Genomic DNA, 24,010 nt, shown 5'->3' on the forward strand with positions numbered 1-24,010 from the left:
TTTCTTCTTTTTTTTTTTTCGTCTAAGAGCTTGCAGATATTCGGGAGATACCAATTTGAAAAGTTATTTATACTAAAATATTAATTAAAAGGAGCAATCGCTTTAATACTAGTCTTTCGGTATGCACCCTTCGTTTGATAGATTCTTACAAAGAAACAGCCTTAATGTCTTTTCTGCGCGTGGAGGCTTTTTAAAATATATTTTATTTCGATGGTAGTACTATGATAATAAATATCTATATAATAGCGGATATGTAACTAAAAGTTAAGTAATGCTGTCACTGACTTACATCGACGCGAACAATTATGAGCACGATACATTTTCGTGGAAACGGGACACGTTCAAATCGTAGCCGAGAGTAACTGAATGAACACGTACGAATTCCAATACTTTCCGTGTCACAAAATTGTATTTGGTTTCGATTCAGCGCATTCCTATTGTTGCATGTATTAAACGGTCCACGTTTCCAGTTCTTTTTCTTTGTTCGAATGTACTGGTAGCCACGGTTCCTCGATCATTGTCTTTGTTAAAATGTAACTAAACTAAACATCCCAGATTTCACGTTCGGTAGTACGGCCTATAAGTGGACATCGGAATGTTGTTTTTTGACAAATGGTGCACGTCGCCTTGATCGTACTCCACGTCGTTGTAGATTCCGCTTTGATTCTGAAAGAAGACAGAAATTACGAGTTTTTTTAAGACACTTTTGAAAGCGTCAGTGAAAAAGACTGTTAGGAATTATTTATGTAAATGTATTTTATTTTACTTCGGTATTTAAAACTTTTGCATGGATAACGATAAGTCGTACTTCTTATATAGTCAGTCCGACACTTATGTCGTCAGTGTCGTACGACAAGTCGTACGACAGATCGCTACAATAAAGTATTCTATTCTTGTAAAAAAGCAATCATTAAAAATGTCTAAAAACTTGAACTTAATGTACGGGTAATATGAGTTATTTTTGTTATAAGAGAAACACAAACGTCGTATATTTAATTTACTTTTAAATGGACAAATTAAAACATTTCTGATTATGCTAAACAATGGTATAATATACAGTCAGTTCCATAAATATTTGTACTCGTCTAAATTAGGTAACACCACTCTAAAGGCTCAATAAAAAGTCTGATTTTGATAATTAATTTTTTAAGTATCGCAAAAGGAATAGGATTTCTTTTTACAGGATTTATTTAACACATATTGAAGTATGTTCAAAAATTGTTGTATTATAATTTTAGTACAAAATGGCGGTGACAAAGCGAGTCGTACGACACGAACGACGCCAGTCTCGCACTCGTTGAAGCGATTTGTCGTACGACAAGTCGTACGACAGATCGTATCGTGCATGAGGCGTTTTACTGTAGGAAAGCGCTACAATAAACTTACTAATTAACCCCCTAGAGAAGCCTGTCGTACATTCATAATTCACACATTCAACACATATTTTAATTTAAAAAAATTTCTTCAACAGACATAGAGGATACGAATATTTATGGGACTGACTATATAAGAAGCAGGTGTCATTGTAATTTGTGATTGCATACATGAATTAATTCCCAGTTTAATTGGTCCAAGGATCAATATGTCTAGCAATACTTACTGCCAAGGATGATCTAGATTTCGGCCTGGGAACGTGGAAACCGCTATTTTGGGGAATCAAGTCAGCCCTGTCCTTATCTTGAAGCTCGGAGTCCGAGCTGTCCGGGTCTGGCTGATGTCTCTGTCTTGGTCTTGGCGGAGCCTGAAGTCTTGGTAGCGGCACTGGCGGTAACGTCCCATGAACATTAATCGGTGGATAGCCGAACACAGCTGAACTCGGTCGAGTTGGACCCATGGGTTCCGTCTAAAATCAAACAGCAACTTAACGGGTCTTCCTAGCATGAGATCTAAAAACTAGATGATATTTGAGAATTGTTTTAAAGAAAACTATGAAGTATATCAAATCGAAGCGATTGGCCTTGTCGAAGCGATTTGTCATACGACGAGTCGTATAACTTGTCGTACGACAGATTGTATCGCGTAGGAGGCGTTTACGACGATGTCGTACGAAACCGAGCCACAGACAATGCAACTCTCATTCAAATGGTCGAAGGGACTCGTCGAAGCGATTTTGTCCTACGACTCGTCGTACGATTTGTCGTACGACAGATTGTATCGTTTAGGAGGCAATTACGACGGTGTCGTACGAAACCGCGCCAAAAGCAATGCAACTTTCATTCAAACGGTCGAAAGGTCTCATCGAAGCGATTTGTTGTACGATAAGTCGTACGACAGATTGTATCGTGTAGGGGACGTTTATGACAGACTCGTACGAAACCGTGCTACAGACAGTGCAACGCTCATTCAAACAATCGAAGGGACTCGTCAAAGCGATTCGCCGTATGACAAGTCGTACGATAAGTCGTACGACAGATCGTATTGTGTATAGGGCATTCAAATCGTAAGGCAAGGGATTAATATTTAAAGAAATATCAAACAAATATGAAATTTCAATCATATGAGATAAAGAAATGTGTGACATATACAAAAAATATGGAATAATCAATAATTTAATTTAATTTAAGACCAAGGAAGAATTCAGTAGAGATAAGATAATAACTCGCAAAATAGAAAAGAAACATTCTTTCGTATCAGTTCATGCCGTAAAGGAAACATTGAATGTCACTGTACATGAAACGATGGTGACTAGAAGATGGAACGAAAATGAATTTTAAAGTTATATACCGAAAAAGAAACCACTTATTAGTAAAAAATCAAAAGAAACGCCTGGTGAAAAATTTATGAATAAGCTATTACCATTTTAGGAGAGTGTCGCGTGGTTTGATGAATCGATGAACAAAAAATAGGAGTCTCGAGTAAATCGTCAGATACCCTGAATATATGAAATGATCGATCAACCGTTAGACAGGATAGTGGTTCTATATAACATTATGGAGTTACTTTTCTAAGAGAAGTGTTGAAAAATTGACCAAAATTTAAGAAAAATGACTGATATTGATGATATCGACACGATAAATGCCAATGTATTACAATCGGCAAAACAATGTATTTTCAGCAGTTTATATTATATTCCAACAGTATAGCGACTTCAACGCACACTGCAAAAGTTGCATCTGCATTTTTTTGCAAGTTTGAAAAATGATTGAAAAGATCAAGTGAAGCAATCACCGGATCTCAATCCGTTTAAGAATTTATGGAATATTTCAAGTGATCATATTCTCTTTTAACTACTCAAAAAATTAGTTAATAGTATATCACAGAGTCTAGAAACCATCAATATAATATGAACAATTATTTGTTATAGCTACTTATGAAGTTTATAAGTATAAATAAATAATTTTTTTTTTCTTTTTTTATATCCGGTTCTTATTTACCGCACAAAAACAGCTTCGACTGTATTGTTTACTTTTCCATTTATCGAGACTGTATATAGGAACACGAACAAAGCTTCGACATATCAAGGCTTCCGACTTAAAAAGGTTCTAGTTACAAAGGTCCAACTGTGCGCTAACTTTGTACAACCTTTCCCCTCGAATTCTCAGCCCATCGGAAATACTTTCTCGCGCGATAAAGGGCTTTCCCTGTTTTATACTTCATCGGTAAATCCATTTAAAAAAAAAAAAAAAATAGAAAGATGCACCGAGCTGTAGTAACCTTCAAATATATAAGTTAGTCGAGCGCAAGGATAACAGTGTTGAAGGCTTTTTTTAAGAGGTAAATCGGAATAAGCTGGAGTTTTCGGGACAAACAAGTTTTGATAGAAATATTTTTCTTCGAGCTTTTACAGTATCTAATATAAGAACTTGAAATGTTGAATTTGATTTATAATAAACTACCCTTAGTGCGTTAAAGAAAATAGTAGAAACAAATCAATTAAGCACTGTTTGTCTTTTCTAGATTAATGTTTGGTCTTATTTTGTAATTATAGTAAAAATGTAACAGAACTACGGTTCGTTTAAGAATGTCAATAAACTTTAAACGCAACATAATTTAAATATATAAATGACCTATGAGTGTCTTGGATAATTCACTTGATAAATATAAATGAACTACAAATGCACTACAATTCGTTAAAAAATATAAGTGACCTACAAACACAGAATTGTAACAACCCACGAAAAATTGTCTTTAGACGAGAAATTCTTCGCTATGAAATTGAAATTCTTTTTCCATTTGCTTCGACGTTCTTTGTTCAAACGTTGAATAACCCAGAGTTTGCGTCGATGACTCAGTTATTACGACGGTAATTGTTCAATAAAACACATACTTTTTTTTTAAGAGGGACTGTACAAAATCGTTTGTACTACTTTTAACACTTTCGCTGCGGATGACGCACATGTGCGTCCAACTGAAATTGTATGATTGTTTTTATCATTTTTCAGTTTTAATTTTGTTTTTTCGGCAATCATATTATATATAAAATAAGTTACCACAAATATATGTTTTTCAAAATAATCATATTAGAACATTTGTAAGAAATTTTTCATTAAAAAAAAAATATCATAATTACAGCTCCCAGCGAACGGCTACTTATTTTCGTCCGCAGCAAAAGTGTGTATTTTGATCATTTTCACCTGCAAAAAATTGTGTATCTCCTTAAAATGTGAACAGATATGGGTGCAAAATCCTTCATAAAAATTCCTTATAGATTTAAAAAAGAAAATCCCTCAAGAATAACAAAACAATTGACGCTGTAGACTAAAATACAACCATAAGGTTCTTACGTACCGCGTATACGTTGGCAGTTGCCATGTGGTCGGCAAAGTGTGCCCACATATAGGGTGGCAAGTTGGCCGGTGGTCCTTGTTTTACGGAAGCCAGAGTGCCAACGGAGCCTACTCTTGCTAAAGTTCCGGGAAGTGTACCAGGGATGCCACCCTGAATGTATCCGTAAACCGGTGAGCCAACCGATTTCTGCTCTCGCGACCATCTTCGACTGCAACACGCATCGGAATCGATTAACTCTCAGGATCCACGAAAAAAAAGGATTTCCAATGGAATTATATTTACCTCCACATGACGAGACACACGAGTGTTAAAACTATAATTATTAAAGCTGCTACTGAAGCCCCTATTGCTACGCCCAGGACTTCTCCGTCGACTTCGCATTGAGCACCATAATAATTGCCAGTACACCTGCGAAATAAAACTCGTTTACCGAGACGTACGGAATTTCGTTATGTTTTTTAGTACCGAATAATATAATTATTATTTTATTGATTATTTTGTCCTACACTCTAAATAAAGTTATGAAACGATGAAGTGGAAATTGTAGCTCACTAAATATAGATAATCATTTGTCAAGTATTTTTTAATTGCACTACCGAAAATACCTAAAAAGTAGTGTCAAAAAATGTCTGGTAGAGCCTATGTACAAGGTGCAACAGAATTAGTGTAAGAACCGGAAGGGAGGGGTAGCTGAGATGATTCTGAAGCACAATTTCCTTTGCAAAAATGTCGGATGGTGCTTCGTTTTTGAATTATTAACGAAAAAGCACCGACCAATCTCAGCGATCGAGTAGCGCGCGCTCAGCCGCGAGAGGCTGGCCCGATGACTGGCCCTAGCCAATCCTGGCTCGAGCCTATGCTCTCGCGGCTGAGCGCGCGTGAATCGAGCGCTGCGATTGGTCGGTGGTTTTTCGTTAATAATTCGAAAACGAAGCGCCATACGACATTTTTGCAAAGGAAATTGTCGTTCAGAATCGTCTCGGCTACCTCCACAGCCTCCTTTCCCGTTCCTACACTAATTCTGGGACACCCTGTATACGAATCGATGTATTCTCGGCTCTTTACGTGTTTACTTTTCGATACTTCGACTCAAGTTTCTCTTACAAAAATTCACTCTTTGTATTATCCGTATTAAGTGTTTGTACATTACGAAGAAAAACGTCTATGTTTGGATATTTTCATATCTGAATTCAATAAATTCCTCGAATCCTTTTATTTTCCTTTAATTTCACCAAAGATGGTGTTACTTTCTTGTTCGGAAGTTTTTCAATTGAATTCACTCACGTGCACTGCATGTGATCGCCCTGATAGGAACACGATCCCCGATTGTTGCAGTAAGTCGAGGGACACGAAATACAGCTCCTGCCGGACTCGTTAGGATCGTCCTTGTGGGAATCCTTTAATCCTGGATTGCAGGCGCAAGTGAATCCGCCCCAATTATTATTACAGGTCGCTAAGGAATGACAGTCGTTCAATTCCGACGACGCGCACTCGTCTAAATCTGTAATAAAAAATTTACACGGAGCTTGTTTCATTTATTGCATTATACATTTCTCCAGGGATTAAGTCTACAACTTTAGTGTTAATTTTTAGTAGCAGAAAATATAGTTAGATAAATTTAATTTACTTAGAGGAGAAAGTTTACTTGTCTTTCAATCGCTATGGATTTTTCAATCTTTTTATTTCTTCATTTGAAATTAGAATCAATTGTAATTCCAATGTAATTAGTTTACGAAGCGACCGGTGTTAAAAGAAATTTAAACAGGTGTTGCATTGTCGATGAGATTAAACATATTCTACTTGAAATCGATATTATATTTATACATTATTTAAAAAATAATAAAAAGAATCAATGCGAAGAACAAGTTTTGTTTCGCAATTTAGAATTGTTTCCTCGTATCTTTCAGAGAAACCAATTTAATATTTAATATCCTAAAATTTTAAAAATCTTAATGTACTTATTATCTGAACAATTTTGACAGCTGACGTTTATTTTTTCAACATTATGCAATGGTAACATACACACAGTCAAATATTAAAAACAAACCAATAGAAGATGAAACATGCTTTTATTCAAATCTTCTTTCTTCACATGAATTTATATAAATATGAATTTGTATGAACAACAGCAGTTTAACCTTTAGAATCCTGATGTTCCAAATTCAATTTAGAAAAATATTAATGTATTTATTATTCGAACAATTTTGACAGCTGACGTTTATTTTTTCAACTTTATGCAATGGTACCATACACACAGCGAAATATTAAAAACAAACCAATAGAAGATAAAACATGCTTTTATTCAAATCTTCTTTCTTCATATGAATTTATAAAAATATGAATTTGTATGAACAACAGCAGTTTAACCTTTAGAATCCTGATGTTCCAAATTCAATTTAGAAAAATATTAATGTACTTATTATCTGAACAATTTTGACAGCTGACGTTTATTTTTTCAACATTATGCAATGGTAACATACACACAGTCAAATATTAAAAACAAACCGATAGAAGATAAAACATGCTTTTATTCAAATCTTCTTTCTTCATATGAATTTATATAAATATGAATTTGTATGAACAACAGCAGTTTAACCTTTAGAATCCTGATGTTCCAAATTCAATTTAGAAAAATATTAATGTACTTATTATCTGAACAATTTTGACAGCTGACGTTTATTTTTTCAACTTTATGCAATGGTACCATACATACAACTAAATATTAAAAACAAACCAATAGAAGATAAAACATGCTTTTATTCAAATCTTCTTTCTTCACATGAATTTATAAAAATATGAATTTGTATGAACAACAGCAGTTTAACCTTTAGTATCCTGATGTTCCAAATTCAATTTAGAAAAATATTAATGTATTTATTATTCGAACAATTTTGACAGCCGACGTTTATTTTTTCAACTTTATGCAATGGTACCATACATACAGCTAAATATTAGAAACAACCCAATTGCAAGTGTACAATTCGATTTAAAAGTCCGGTATCAAATTTTAAACTTAGTCATTTGAGAGTTAATCATAGAATCGAACAGTTTTCTTTCATTTTGATCAATCTGACCTTGCAAGTTTGATATAGATCCAGGTGGACTGTCGACGTACAAGGCACTGTTCCCAATGTTATTGCTTCTTCTGTGAATAACACCGAGCAGATGTCTTTGCAGTTCTCCTGCCAAACTAGGCCGAATCGTTCTAGGCTCGTAGGTAAGTTTCAGGGTTGCGTTGACGAAGACACCACCTTGTCCTTGGCTCACGTCCCCTTGGTACACGCGGTTTATCGACGAACCCATGAACTCGTCCGAGAATGGCGTCATAGACATGGCCGATTCGATCTAAGCAATACGAATAGTCGTTTCAATTTTTCTTATATTAAATATTCAATTTTTCTTACAGTTTTCTAGATATAAAGTCTGAGACTAGATCGACTCACAGCTCGATTCGCTTCGTAAGCCAGAGTCTGGTAGGATTCGGAGTCTCTATCGGTAAACCCTCTGTCCCATACGACTTTCCTGTCGTAGATTTTGTCCACTCTCATAGACACGACGATACTGATAATTTCTATTAACATAAATACGAAGATATTAGAATTAAATATTAGAAAATATCGAACAAAATTATTTTTCTGTTCAGGAATATTATTAGCTCGTTTATTTGTAGATTTTTCTCTGTTCGGTTATAGGTGTAGATTCTATTTAATTACCAAAAACCCTTTTCTCGAATGTAATGTTTATTATTCATTCTAGGTGTCAAAGGTACTTCAGGTTCTCTTCGAAAATAAATCAAACACATTTGTCACATTTATTATATTTAGAATAGTTATAAATTCTGCAGAGGTGTCCTTGCAATTGTATAGTTTATTAAATAGGAAACTGTCGTCTTGTATTTAATGGAGTATTCACTAAATACTTATCTCATTAAATTATCTCATTAAATTAAGCATATAACTGAAATAAGGGAACCAAATAACCAAAGTAAGATTGAAAAGCAGTATGAATAATAAAGAATATGATCAGGAAAAGAATACTTGTTAATCAATTTGAATTTATTCTCAGAATTAAAACAAAAAAATTGAAAAACAAGATCAACATCGATACAAGTTAACGTTGATGTTGGACTCCCTGTTAATGAGTTCAGAATTCGGAGTTACTTTTACATTTTTGTACTATTCGGATAGTCCAGGTATTCAAACATCCGGAATTAACCCTTTGTGCTCGAGGCATTGTTCTACAAAATTAAATCCAGTCCATTTTTAAAATAAATTTCTGTAAAACCAAAAACTCTACTTCGAAAAGAAACATCGACGAACATTCGTGACTCAATGAATTATTGTTTCAATTTATAATTAGCTGTATTCTGATACAAGTAAAATTGAAATTGTACGTTCAAAACATCACTTTTAAATTACATATGGCGCCCTAGAGGCGCCGCTCGAGTGCAAAGGGTTAATATAATTCCGACTGAAACGAGTACAGAGCCACAAAAAAATTTCTAACTCGAGCGAACAAGAAATTCAGAGTGATTCTTATAAAATAACGGACGCGATTATCTGCGATTATCTGATTTTTCAAGATGAAAAAAAGATGGCAGTAATTATTTTTTTCTGCGTAACGCCCGCCCTGAGATATCAAGATCACCTTTATTTTTTTTAAGGGGGTATTATCGTCTAGAAACTTCAAAAATTCGATTTTTTTTTTTTTTGCATTTTCTTATCATTTGGGGTTTTGAGAAAGTGCCTCTAAAATATTAATTTGAGATTCGTAGAGCTCTCATAGTTACAGAGACTTAAAAGCAGTATTAGTGCTAAAGTCACCAGTATTAGTGCTAAATGTATAGCAAACTTTAAGGGGGGAGGATCAAGTAAAATTCAAAATTTTGACCTGTTTTTTGTTTTGTTTAGAAAATTAGTTTACCATCTGGAGAATGTGCTTCCACCATTTCAGCTAAAACTTCGAAGTCTAAGTGTACCTACAAAGTCATTAAAGTGATGCGCTCCGAACGGTACACGAAGGACTATTTTTAAATCCGGAAACTTTAAACGCATTTTTCTTAAAACACAAAATTTCGCGTGCCGTGCATTGTAGCTTAGAGATTTCTCAGCCGATTGCTATGAAACTTGGCACAAAATATTCCTTAAACTATTCTCCTTTGCATCAACCTAAAGGTTTTTATAAAAATTGAAATAAACAATGTTGTTAATCATTTTCTGTATAACAAGATTTTTTTAACGTGACGTGAAATTTTAAATTAAAAACTTTTTCCTTTTAATCTAGGTTGATGCAAAGCAGATTACTATATTTTAACGAAAAATTGGTGGATTTTTTATTTCAAATAATTAGAGTGATCTGTGCGTTGCACGGCGCATTCTCGAGAAGCCAACTTCAAACAGTTGCTGTTCACTCATTTATGAATATTTTTACATCAAAAAAATTATATAGATTATCTAGATGCTACAAAATATCAAGTAATTAGTTTTAAATGAATATATATTACGCACTCTTCAAACATAATTCGCGAAAAAGCGGTTGTTTACTTGACCCTCCCCCCTTGAACGCGTTTTTCTCGAAGCGACATTTTTCAAGTCATGCGCACGTTTTTCTCAAAAACTATTGGACCGACTGACTTCTGGTTTTACACACATTTCAAGGGCACCATCGCCTATGGTCTGAACTAGAATTATACCGATAGCTTGAATATTTTAGCCCTGCTCTCATATTTTAGTTGACAATTTTCCGAGAAAATTAAACCTTAGCTTTCAAACAGCTGCGATTCCGATAAAACAGTTAGTACTTACTTAATTCTAGTTCAGACGATAACTACATTCATACAGATTGAAAAAAAAAATTTGTTTTTCTGTCTCAGATGACTAGAACCGCCACAGCCTGCATAACAGCGCATAACTTGTATTGATTTCAATGAAGTGTTTCATAAAAATTTGTGTTGTTAGTTGAAACGTGTTTTATTATACATAAAAAAACTCTGGTACTGTAGGTTTGATAGTTTTCGCAAAATTAATTCCTAAAAATTACTAAAAAACAAACTTCCAGACGATAATACCCTCTTAATGGAACGCACTATTTTTTCTTTGGCCGGATAATAGTCCGCTTTCAAAACGAATTCAACGACCTATTGTGAAATATTGTACGAGGTAATTCCGGGTTTCTGTGTAAAGTAATTGATGGTATACAAACTTTTGCACGGCAAAGAGTGCTGCAATCTGGCATATCCTGGCTTGCAGTGGCACGCGGAGACTCCTTGAACCGTGGCACACGCCTCGTGCTGACTAATGTCGCAAGTGCTCGTGTCGCCCACGATGCAGGTGTCTATTCTGACCGGCGGTTGAGTTGGCCTTCTGTGGAACGTTGGTCTTCGGATCGGTCCGATAGGTCTTGGACTCGCTGCTGGAGGATCTGGTTGAGGAACTGCGAATCTGCAATCCAACAAAATTCAGATTAAACCCTTTCGGTCCTCTGGATTTTAATTGCAATTTTCTATTGTGATTTCAAATAAAGAATGATCTGGTATAAAAGTCGTCGAAATCACTTCAAATGCTCTATATACTACTTATTATATTATAAAGATGTACTTATAAAAAAACATCCTGCGCTGTAGGTCGGATTCTTTCTTCTTGTAAAGCTTCTTAAAAATTATGTATACATTGTGTCATACATAAGCAAAACTTTATTAAAATTGTAGCTTCTGGGATCAATTTTTTACAAATATATTCTTTCAAAAATAATGTACGAAGAAGCAGATAAATTGTTCAAACCGACTTCTTTCAGAACTCTTTTACTCGAAATTCTCCATGAAATTGTTTAAAATTATTTTGTGATACCATAGAATTCCGCATGAAAAATTACATAAAAGTTCAAAGCATCAAAATTTTGTCTAAATATTTACTGATAGCTGATTTTTGTGGCCTCGCCCTCCCTTAAGGATTTTTTAAACATGCAGACGATTCGAGTGAAAAACATAAACTGTTTGCTCGATAAAATCGAACGATTATGAAAGATCAGTTCGACTAATCTTTGGAGAAACAAACCCTGTGCCGACGACAGCAGGTGGTTGAGTCTTGGTGGGTTGTGGTTGCGTCTGCACGTGCGTCGATGTTCGATCTGTGCTTTCGAACAAGTTCAGGTACGTCCTTTTACCGTCGATACTGACGAAACCTTGGCCCTCGACCGCGGACGTTAGAATCACGTCGGCACTCCCAGCGTTTATCGGTACCCTGACGCCTTCCTCTGATCGCAGAAAAAAAAGGAGATGCATATGACAGTTTGTGTAAAACGTCCCATATACGATACAATCCGTTGTATGACAAGTTATACGACAAATCGCTTCGATGAGACCTTTCAACCGTTTGAATGAGAGTTGCATTATTTTTGGAGCGATTTACTACTACACCGTCGTAATTGCCTTCTACACGGTACAATCTGTCCTACGACAAATCGTACGACGAGTCGTAAGACAAAATCGCTTCGACGAGGGTTTTCGACCATTTGAATGAGAGTTGCTTTGTCTTGGCACGTTTTTGTACAACACCGTCGTAATTGCCTCCTACACGGTACAATCTGTCGTATGACAAATCGTACGATTTGTCGTAGGACAAAATCGCTTCGACGAGGCCCTTCTTCGACCGTTTGAATGAAAGTTGCATTGTTTGTGGCGCGGTTCACTACTACACCGTCGTAATTGCCTTCTACACGATACAATCTGTCGTAGGACAAAATCGCTTCGACGAGGCCCTTCTTCGACCGTTTGAATGAGAGTTGCATTGTTTGTGGCGCGGTTCACTACTACACCGTCGTAATTGCCTTCTACACGATACAATCTGTCGTACGACAAATCGTACGACGAGTCGTAAGACAAAATCGCTTCGACGAGGGTTTTCGACCATTTGAGTGAGAGTTGCTTTGTCTTGGCACGTTTTTGTACAACACCGTCGTAAATGCCTCCTGCACGATACAATCTGTCGTACGACTAATCGTACGACGCCTTCATACGACAGATCGTACGAGCACCACCAGTAAATCGGACTATTTTTAACGAAGTTCCTTTCAATTATGCAATCAGGTTTTCCACGTAATGTAGTTAATTATTGTCCAAATAATTATTATTGTTATCTGTGGTTTCATTTTCATCGCAAAAACATCAGGAATCGTTTGAAGTTGCTTCCGCAAAGTTCTGATAAAAATTGCGGAGGTTGGTATTTTCATTTCGTAATGGCAAAACTGGCGGTGCCCGTACGATCTGTCTTACGATTTGTCGTACGATCTGTCGTGCGATATGTCACAAGCTTACACTATTCTGCAAGTACACGTGTAAATTTCAGCTGCTATTATTTGGAACTTTCAACTTTATGTGAATTTTAACGAATAGACGCCCGAAGTAATCTAGCGTTGCGCTACAATCTGTACCTGAACTTTGTAACTTTGTAAATGGTTTTTAACAAACTTAAGCTTAAGAGTACTAACATTCGAATCGCTTTTATATGAAAGCTTCGACTATTCTGCAAGTACACATGTAAGTGTCAGCTGCCATTTCTTTCAATTTTTAACTTTATGTGAGTTTATACGAATACGATGTGTCGTATGATCTGTCGTACGACCTGTCGTACAATCTGTCAAAAGCTTACACTATTCTGCAAGTACACATGTAAGTTTCAGCTGGCACTTCTTGCAACTTTTCACTTTATGTGAATTTTAACGAATACGATCTGTCGTACGACAAATTGTACGACGCCTTCGTACGACAGATCGTATAATGTATATAGCGTTCAAGTTGTGCAATTGAACGTATAAATGTTTACCAGAGCCTCCACCGCCGGGGCCTTGGATAGCCGAGACCGTGACATCAAAAATATCACCGAGAGGTGGATGCCTCGGTGGCGCGTATGGTCGTTGAGTAGCCAGTCCCTGGGATCCTGTGTAATCCAAGGTATCGTCGAGGACGATTCCAGGTCGGGGTCGGTAAGCATAGCGATCCGTGGGGGCTACAAAGGAAATTAATTGACCATGGCAGCCTGACAGGGTGTACAAAGGAAACTAATTAAGCATACTTGTTGTTCACGGAGGCCATCGGACAGTGAGGGAGAGGCGGACGGGCGGGAGGGGGAGGATAACGAGGGATGTGGGAATTCATTATAGACTGAATGCGACATTGTTACCGTGTCGAATGGATGCGCTTCCCTTTCAAGCGAACGTCTTACCTGAATTCTTCGTGAACGTGTTGGAGACAGGAGTATGAATTATACTTTTCTCCGTTGTGGAAGAGGTCTTCGTGAAACTGGACGGCAAATTGTCCGTCGGGGTTGGGAAACTGGATATACTGGTCGTACTTTCAAACTCGGACGATTTGCTGGGTTCCAAAGGCACCATTGTCGTTGTTCCCGAGGAACTGCTCGATTCGTTGGCAGTGGGAACCGAAACGGTGGCAGACGCGGCGGGTTTCGTTGTCGTAGGTTCGATCACATGAACAGACGAGCTAGTCTCAATGTTCAGCGTGGACGTTGCGAAGGACTTTGTCGATGTTTTGGATATCATCGTTTTGTCGCTAGCTTTCTCATTGTTTAACTTCGAGGAGCCTCGAGTATCGCTGGCCTTCAATGATTTCGTAGGCTTGATCTCCAACGGTATCACGGGCTTCGGAGAGTCGTTGTGCTTCGTGTCGCTCACTTGGTTCGAATGATTAGACTCCAAGCCAACCGTTGTAGTCGTCTCGTTGCTTGTTTTATTCTCCTTATCCAAAGATTGATGCTTGTTCTCCTTTTTCGTAGAGTCTTCAGTGTCTGGCTCCTTCGTTGCATTCTCGTTGATCGGTTTTTCCACGATCTTCGTGTCCTGATTATCTTTCTGATGATTATCCTCGGCGTGACTTTTAGTTGCGTTCTCTAGGCCATTTGTAGTGTTCTCGTTTTGGTCGTCTTCTTTCTTTTTGGTAGAGGATTCGTTCGTAGATTGAGCGTCAGGTTTTTGATCGGGGTGATGTTTATCCGTATGCTTGTCGTCTGGATCCTTTTCGCGATGGAAACTGGAATCCAGAGGCGGTGGCAGCGGTTTGTACGGTGGTACCGGTCGTCTGTTATTTCCTGAATCATCAACGTGTTCTCGTGAATAATTAGGAAAAATTAGGAAAAAGCATTAGCGACGATACGAGGATGAATGTGACTCGGTGTTAAGCGTAATCGTAATTATAATTACGATTACAATTGTAAGCAAATGTTTCGGAGTTGTGATTACAGTTACAATTGTAAGCAAATGTTTCGGAGTTGTGATTACAGTTACAATCGTAATGACAAATTTCATTGCGATTACAATCTTAATCGCAAATTTTTCTGCGATTAAGATTACCCCAACTTTTTCTGCAATAATTATATATATAATTATTTGAACTGGAATGTTAAGGGAAAATTTTTAATTTGTAATATTACTAAAATGTACATTTTACTACATATTACTACATTTTCGATGTTAAAAAATATTGTTAAGTTATCATTATCAATTATTTTTGTTTGAGAAAAGCTAGCAAACACAGCCTTACATATGTGCCAATGAACGATATTTTGTTCTTGATACCAGAGGTAATTAATGACTTATTTCATCGAGAGTCTATTAAGAATTATGAAAAAAAAAATGAATCGATTCGTGAATCTTATTATTACCAGGACGATTCCAAGTCCACGGACGGTTCCCCTGAGGGACGATTTGCTCTGGCAATGGAACACCGTTCACGAAAGGTCTGACCGGTCTTTCGGGTGGTAGTTGATTGACCAAGGGTCTGTCGGGGGCTGGTGGTTTCTCAAACGGATATGGATGATCCGGCGGCGGTGGAGGATTCATTCCAGGCGTGTCGAAGTCTGGTGGCAACGGCGGAACGTCGGATATTCTTGGTGGACCTCTATTATTTATCCTGCGAAATGACAATACATTATTAATATTAATACGTTATTAACGTGTGTTGTAACGAGCCGTTCTCGTCTCAACTGTTGCATCACAAGACGGAATTCTTAGACTACCTAGCTAGATAGCATCCCAACTTAAATAAAATTTCAGGAAAAAATTGCACAATAACGCACTATTTATGCTCTCTTCAAAACCGTAAGAAAAAAATTTTGCGCTCGCTCGGTGTAATGCAAACAAATTTATTTAAATAAAGGGGCTGCGTAAGCTCCCAGTAAGCCCTTCCACATATTAATGATGAGCAACATTGACAGAAAAACATGCAGGATTTTTGCGCTAATTATGCGCTGTCGTATAAGAGCAATTTCAATTTTTGCCCTCCATCCCTTAAGGGACTTTCTTTCCGGTGCAAATGTAAATTTTGTCTCGTGACTTGTTAACATTAATAAAATGACATTATTCAATTATGCACGACAGATACTCGAATTAAGTGTTATTATCTAGACGATTTTAATTTTTGTGCTTTCTTATTTCACTTTTGACGTCATTGACGTTTGCTCAATTCTACCTAGACCTGCCTCAGTCCTCCCATTAAAATAAATTTTTTTACATTAAGCGAAGCGAGCGCAAAGTTTGTTTCTTACGGATTTGAAGAACGCATAAATACTGCATTATTATGCAATCTTTTTCTTAAATTTTATTTAAGCATGGGGGATAGCTAGGCAGACGTGCAAAGGAATATTGAAACAAGATTGTTCCATAACATTGAGTAATGCCAAAACTACTTATTTTATTTTTCAATCTAAATCGGACATATCGAATAAAAGAGTGTTCATGTACCGTTAAAAAATTACCTTTTAAATATCGACTAATTAAACTTTTGATCTCGGAAAGCCTAGACGGCTTGAGTTGTTGAGAAACCAGTTTCACCAAAAGATATATGAAATCCGATGTCAAGCTAAATTTCTTATGGATTTGAAGAGCGCATAAATAGTGTGCATTATTATGCAATCTTTTCCTTAAAATTTTATTTAAGCGGCCAGCTAGGCATTCGTTAGTTAAATACGTGTACAGTTTTACCTGGTGGCTTGAATCGGTCTCAACGGCCTGACAGTGTTCGCGGCGACGTTTACGTTCCCATTGAGTAGTTTGACTATGCCAGTGATGATGTCCTGTATATCGGGATTCGCTTGGCGTTGTCCTGGAGAAACGGTCTGCAGAATAGGCGGCGGTGCGTGCTCGCTATAGATCCTCGGTGTCTCTTGACGTGCCCGTCTTTGTTGATCTATCGCCTGCAGATACTGTGCCCGTCGACGCGACACTCCATCCAGCTGATGGGGCTCCGTCAAGAGTTTTGGTCCCTGCGGAGCCCCTTGTCCTTCCCCCGACAAGGATTCGCTTAGCGTGGGCGATATCCTGCCGATACACAGAAAATGATTCTTAGTTATTAAGGCCAGGTTACGCCAATGACACGTGTTTTTATTAAATAAATTTTGTTTATAGTAAAAAACATATTTCAGAATCAAACTTTTTACAGCTGAAAGTACATACAGGGTGTCCCAAAAGTCGGGGAGGAGCCGGAAATGGGGGGTAGCTGAGACGATTCTGAACAACAATTTCCTTTGCAAAAATGTCGGATGAGGCTTCGTTAAGGAGATATTAAGCGAAAACTTCGACCAATCAGAGCGCGCGTAGACCGTTGGAGCGGCCGCGGTCCTTCGATGCACGAGTCACTTGTTCGCGTACAAGCGCGGCCGCCAGCGCGTAGCCTTCGCTACCGCGCCCGCTCCAATGGTCTACGCGCGCTCTGATTGGTCGGGGTTTTCGCTTAATATCTCCTTAACGAAGCCTCATCCGACATTTTTGCAAAGGAAATTGTTGTTCAGAATCGTCTCAGCTACCCCCCATTTCCGGCTCCTCCCCGACTTTTGGGACACCCTGTATATTAAACTATTTGAAAAAAAATTTTTTTTCTTTTATTTTTTTTAAATGGCGACTCTGAAAATCGCTGCTCAAACTCGTCCAATTTGTTGGCGGGTGTCATCATTTCTTGGAAACGAATCATCTGAAAGCAAATAATAAAACGGTTTCATATTCTGTATCGAATTGGCTATGGTCGGTACTACAGTGAAACATTTTCACCGAAAAAAAGCAAAATGGCGGAGTTTTGAATTTTTCGACCCCTTTTTTGCACTTTTAATTGTTTATAACCTTTTTTTAAATAACAATGAATATTTTTCGTCGTAGTACCGACCATTACCAATTCGATACAGAATATGAAACCGTTTTATTATTTGCTTTCAGATGATTCGTTTCCAAGAAATGATGACACCCGCCAACAAATTGGATGAGTTTGAGCAGCCATTTTCAGAGCGGCCATTTTAAAAAAAAGAAAAAAATTTTTTTTGTTCAAATAGTTTAATATAGTATGTACTTTCAGCTGTGAAAAGTTTGATTCTGAAATATTTTTGTTACTATAAACAAAATTTATTTAATAAAAACACGTTTTATTGGTGTAATCTGACCTTAACCCTTTGCGGTCGTATTAAATTTAGGCATGGCTATTGTACTGGTTGGAATTAATTTCTGAGCAGTGATACATAATATGCAAGCTTATGAACGATAAACAAGATTTATTAATTCTTTTGTGGACTTTAGATATATGTTTACACAGTAATGTGTTTTAATATAACGTTTTTATGTAAAAATTATTAGGTGGACTGGAAAGTAATGTCGTTTGTTCAATTTGAAATACTTGTTTATGACTCACTAGCTCATTGACTTTTATCGATCTGCCATTCACAATTTGTACACTAAATGGCAAAAGGCTGTTGATAACCGAGGGCGATTACGTAATTGATTAAAAAAAGGAATGCACTAAAAATTTGTTTGAATTTAATGTAAAATAAACGACATTATTTTCCAGTCCACCTAATATATTTTATAGTTCTCCATCATGTGGTATGTTTCGGTAACTTTCTTCTCGTCATTTTGAAGTATTGTTTTTGAAATATTTTAAGAAACCAGAATGCCTGATTACGCTTAAACACAATTTGTAAAATATTATTTGGAATTCTACCAAGTATTTTCGACTATTTGGTATTTATTACAGTCTGTTACAGAAAAAGATAACAATATTCAATATATTTGGCTTTGAAAAATTTAACATATTTCACCCACTGGTTCATATGTTCATATATTCTTGTACAACTTAATATAATTACTAACGATCTCTTCATTAATCTTTCCATTAATCTATTATTACACTAGTATCTTAGAATCTATTACTATTGTCTAATGGCTTAAATCTTTTCAGTCTGCGGAATACAACATAAGATTAGTATGGTTCTTTGTTGTGGTGGCTGAGAGCAGACATACGACCGCAAATGGTTAATATAAAAAATTACTACTTATTACTTAAAACCTATTTGTATAAAAAGAAAACAGTTGTATAACAAGAAAACAAAAATATAAACAAAAAATGAATGGTTCAATATTCAGATAAATAGATTAAATAATAATGAAAACAAAGAATATATCGATATTTAGAAATCAATCCAGAAATAAAATCTTATTTAAAAAGAGGGAGAATCTTATGGTTTGAGAAATCTTGTGTGTGAATGGTTCAATATTCAGATAAGTAGGTTAAATAATGATGAAAACAAAGAATATATCGATATTTAGAAATCAATCCAGAAATAAAGTTTTATGTAAAAAGAGGAAGAGTGGTTCGAGAAATCTTATGTGTGAATGGTTCAATATTCAGATAAGTAGATTAAATAATGATGAAAACCAAGAGTATATCGACATTTAGAAATCAATCCAGAAATAAAATCTTATTTAAAAAGAGGGAGAATCTTATGGTTTGAGAAATCTTGTGTGTGAATGGTTCAATATTCAGATAAATAGGTTAAATAATGATGAAAACAAAGAATATATCGATATTTAGAAATCAATCCAGAAATAATGTTTTATGTAAAAAGAGGAAGAGTGGTTCGAGAAATCTTATGTGTAAATGGTTCAATATTCAGATAAGTAGGTTAAATAATGATGAAAACCAAGAGTATATCGACATTTAGAAATCAATCAAGAAATAAAGTTTTATGTAAAAAGAGGAAGAGTGGTTCGAGAAATCTTATGTGTGAATGGTTCAATATTCAGATAAATAGGTTAAATAATAATGAAAACCAAGAGTATATCGACATTTAGAAATCAATCCAGAAATAAAATCTTATGTAAAAAGAGGGAGAATCTTATGGTTCGAGAAATCTCATGTGTGAATGGTTCAATATTCAGATAAATAGTTTAAATAATAATGAAAACAAAGAATATATCGATATTTAGAAATCAATCCAGAAATAAAATCTTATGTAAAAAGAGGGAGAATCTTATGGTTCGAGAAATCTTGTGTGTCCTTACGAAATGTCCGAAATCGTCGTTACGTAATTAATGAACGGCCCAAAAGAGATTTACCGGTAGTATTCGCCTGGTTTTACTTCAATGTTGTTGCCATCGATCTGATCGATGTGTTTCGAGGACGTCAATTCGTCGATGGGTTCCTCGTGTCTCTCGTCCACGTCTTCGAACCTCACGTCGTTTTTGTCGTAGCTGTCGACGCTCTTCGAGCTTTCCAGTTGAAACGCAGGAACGGTCCTCTGGAAAGTCGGCGATTCATCACGGTGGAACACGCTGGATGTCCTTTCCGGTCTCGTGTACGCGCTGGCACTGAGAATTATGTCCTCCTGAGAGGAATGAGAGGACGTTCGATCGTTTTGGATAGCCAACACACCTGCACATAATTAGAAGAATGTTGATACAATTTCTTTCAATACAATTGTATATATACAGGGTGTTCAGGCTATTACTAGCTAGCGCTTTTCTCGTAAATGGTACATACGACAAAAAAAATTAAAGAGGAAAAATTTATACTGTTTTTTGTGTGCAATGTAACCAGGTATATAGATCTTTCGTATTTGTACTATTTTCTGAGAAATGAAGGTGACCTTCAGTTTTTTAAATGGAACGGTACATTTTTTGTACAAAAATATGGTAGAGTATCGAATTCTAAATAGAAAAGTGCCTTTATTAAAGTGACCGTTATTAGCCCTAAACCTAATCACGTAACGAGTAATTTCACTTTGTTACTTGAAAATGTTTTTAACATAGTATCAAGATGAAGATTGTATATACGGGGTGTTCGTTTGAAGACTTTCCAGACGAAAGTAACACGTGATTTTAAGAATTTCGAGGTAGAACTAGGGGGGACAGTATTAGTTTCTTTATTTAGATGGCGTTTGGAAGACTTTGTTTATTTTTTTGTAATGACACGAGGTATTTTCATTATTGTATTCTTATAAGCCGATAAAAAGAAAAACGAATTTAAACATATGTTAGGTTGCCCCAAATGTTTCTTCCGTGACTTGCACTCAATTATTTTGCGTGGCAGTGTTTATATAAATAGACAACCTTATTTCTTAGATGTTAATGTTGTAACAGTAATGGAACAAAAATACGAGCTCTTTTAGTCGCGAGATTTGTACCAGTGGCTAACTTCTCGACTTGGATATTTCTCGAACGGTACCTTCTTCTTCGAGATACTATTCGTTTATTTTCACGCTTCGATCGAAAGCAAACGCGCGCATTTCTAAGAGAATAATTCCGAACGACTGGAAGCGTCGTCGAAAGAATTATCGCGCAATTTCGAGGTCGTTCCGTCGATCGAGCATTTAGTTAGAACGTCCGCGGTAACCGCAAGAAACGTGTGCTGTCGATGGCCGTGGAAGGGTCGCGATCGGGAGTCACAAAAAATCGAGAAGATCCTCGGCTGATCGGCAAGGAAAACGGTACTCGAACGGTTGACATTCTCGAGGCCGAGATCGAGTGGTTTGACCAACCGTGGACGTGACGCGTATGAAATTACTACTCTTTCTATTTCTCTCCTTCTCTCTCTTCCTCCTTTCGTACCTCTACTCTTTCGCATTCTTCTTTCTCGAGTCACACCTTCCGTATTCTGCCGAGGGAAAAAGGTTTATCGACATCGAGCATATCGAATTCTTTAGACGAAGATAGGCGAGCCTCGTAGTTCTCGAAAACCGTTTCTTGAATGTTCATGTTTTAACCCTTAACTGTCCTAAATTTCATAGAGTCCAGTAAGATAAGGATAAGGATGCAATGTTTTCACCTAAAACACCCTTACCTTTATTATTCTTTTTCTCGGTTACCATTTCAGATATTTAAATTCTGCAAAAACGAAAATATTCGTACTTAGAAACTGCATCTCATATATTTTTTTTAGGGTATTTTTTTTAATTATTAAGGATAAAATAAAAAAAATATTTTTAAAAATATAATTGGAACCTTTGTTCACATCCGCCATATATTTTGGACCTTACATTAAATGATTGCCACCTATTTATATCACAGCGTCATTTTTTAGCTAAACAATATTTAACAGTATCGAGCACATAAAATTAGCACTACACGAGTCTTTTAATTGAAAACCACGAAAATCTTGAAAAGATTGAATTCAGGCAATAACTGAAAGATGGGAAAGGGTTATGGAAATAAGTTTTAATTTCTTTCGCCGAAAGTTAGACATTACTTGTAATGCCTACAGTTAGTGTAATAAGTATACTGTGGATCTTTATGCATTTATAGGAAACTTGAATGTGCAAAAAACTACAAATTGCAAACAATATGCATGAATATAAAAAAGATTGAAAGTAAAATTCATGGTGTAATATTTGCAGAATAAAATAAATTCTTATTTAGGTTAAATATTTGTAAGCACGTTCGCGAAGATTTAATTTTGCATGAAGATCCGCAGTCTTGTAGTAAGTATTCGTACAGGAACCATTTGTTTTAAATTGATTGCTGTACGAATATTTCTTACACCGACTGTATCTACACGTTCTAATAACTTCAAATCTTACTAAAAAAAATTCCTCAAATTTTCTAATTTATGTTTCAAAAACATTAAATGCCTAGAACTGTGGAAACTCCTAAATGAATATGCAAAGTTTGTAGCACTTAATATTAATAGTATTCGAGTGAAAAATACAGAAGAATTCCACAAATTTTCTAATTCGTGTTTCAAAAACCTTAGACATCTAAAACTGTGGAAATTAATTGCTATACGAATATTTCTTACACCGACTGTATCTACACGTTCTAATAACTTCAAAACTTACTAAAAAAAATTCCCAAAATTTTCTAATTCGGATTTCAAAAACCTTAAACGTCTAAAACTGTGAAAACTTCTAAATAAATATGCAAAGTTTGTAGCACTTGATATTAATAGTGTATTAATAGTATAGTGAAAAATACAGAACGAAACGCGTTTTCAATGTTTCACAGAAGAAGAAGTCCGTAAATGTCGCTTTTACCGTCTGGTCGTTAAGAAACTCGTTCACGCTGGTATTTTACGGTCGCGTTCAGATACAGTTCCAACATTGAAATTCCATGGCAGACGGGCCGGAGAAACAATGGGGGCTTTCCATGCGGCGATTCAGCGACGCGCGAAGCAATTTGAGTGAAACTACAATTGCCGTCCGGTTGTAGAGATCATCGCGAGTCGATAATAACGATCGGTTGCCCTGAATATCGCGCGGAAACCTGGAATACTAACCGAGATCATTAATCGCTTCGATAGCTCGTCGCCTGAGCTGTCTGTCCTGTTATGCGTGCCGCGTAAACAGCGAGTCAAAAAAGTATTTGTATTCCTTCGATCGATAACTGCAGACAATTCGTATACAGGGTGTCTCACTGAACTACTGCATCTTACGATATCCTTGCTATATTACGATATTTTTGTGATGGAAAAAAGTGTTGACTTCAAATTTCAATTCAAAGCTTAATATTACAATGTAGAACCGTGTATTATAGATCCATGAATGTGTCTAACCAAACATTATTATAACTGCACTGCGGATTTTTGTGCATTTATTAGGAATTTGAACGTGCAAGAAACTACAAAATCCACGCAGTATGCAAGAATATAAAAAATATTGAGAGTAAAGTTCATATTGTAATATTTGCAGAGTAAAATAAATTCCTACTTAGGTTCAATTTTTGTAGGTGCGTTTGCTAAGATGTTATTTTGCTTAAAGATCCACAGTCTAATTATAACATATATGAAAATATACAGGGGGTCCCAAAAATGTTGGAAGTCGTTGAAAGTGGTGATTTGGGAGGTGATTTAAAACAACTTTTTCCTTGGCGAAAATGTTGTCCGAGACTTCGTTGAGGAGATATTAACGAAAAACACTGACCAATCAGAGCACGAGTATGCCGGTGGACCGCCCACGGTAGCGTAAGCCACGCCCTACGCGGCCGCGCTCTGATTGGTCAATCTTTTCCGTTAATATCTCCTCAA

General features: G+C 36.3%; 1 protein-coding gene across 1 annotated transcript in view; it reads right to left on the minus strand.

Annotated features, from left to right (window-relative positions):
- Window positions 1-24,010, minus strand: part of LOC128885585 (uncharacterized) — a 40,404-nt gene continuing 16,394 nt past the window's right edge. The window contains exons 2-15 of the mRNA XM_054139683.1: window positions 20,110-20,425; window positions 16,717-17,052; window positions 15,399-15,646; window positions 13,947-14,825; window positions 13,548-13,730; window positions 11,781-11,979; window positions 10,930-11,168; window positions 8,172-8,299; window positions 7,803-8,073; window positions 6,013-6,229; window positions 5,011-5,136; window positions 4,729-4,936; window positions 1,601-1,843; window positions 1-666 (exon numbers count right to left, since the gene is read on the minus strand). Of these exons, the coding sequence (XP_053995658.1) occupies window positions 559-666; window positions 1,601-1,843; window positions 4,729-4,936; window positions 5,011-5,136; window positions 6,013-6,229; window positions 7,803-8,073; window positions 8,172-8,299; window positions 10,930-11,168; window positions 11,781-11,979; window positions 13,548-13,730; window positions 13,947-14,825; window positions 15,399-15,646; window positions 16,717-17,052; window positions 20,110-20,425 (3,701 nt within the window). The 3' untranslated portion in view covers window positions 1-558. The remainder of the gene's footprint in view (window positions 667-1,600; window positions 1,844-4,728; window positions 4,937-5,010; window positions 5,137-6,012; window positions 6,230-7,802; window positions 8,074-8,171; window positions 8,300-10,929; window positions 11,169-11,780; window positions 11,980-13,547; window positions 13,731-13,946; window positions 14,826-15,398; window positions 15,647-16,716; window positions 17,053-20,109; window positions 20,426-24,010) is intronic.

This window comes from Hylaeus anthracinus, unplaced genomic scaffold, assembly GCF_026225885.1.
Source record: "Hylaeus anthracinus isolate JK02 unplaced genomic scaffold, UHH_iyHylAnth1.0_haploid 11981, whole genome shotgun sequence".
In the NCBI taxonomy this organism is placed as follows: domain Eukaryota; kingdom Metazoa; phylum Arthropoda; class Insecta; order Hymenoptera; family Colletidae; genus Hylaeus; species Hylaeus anthracinus.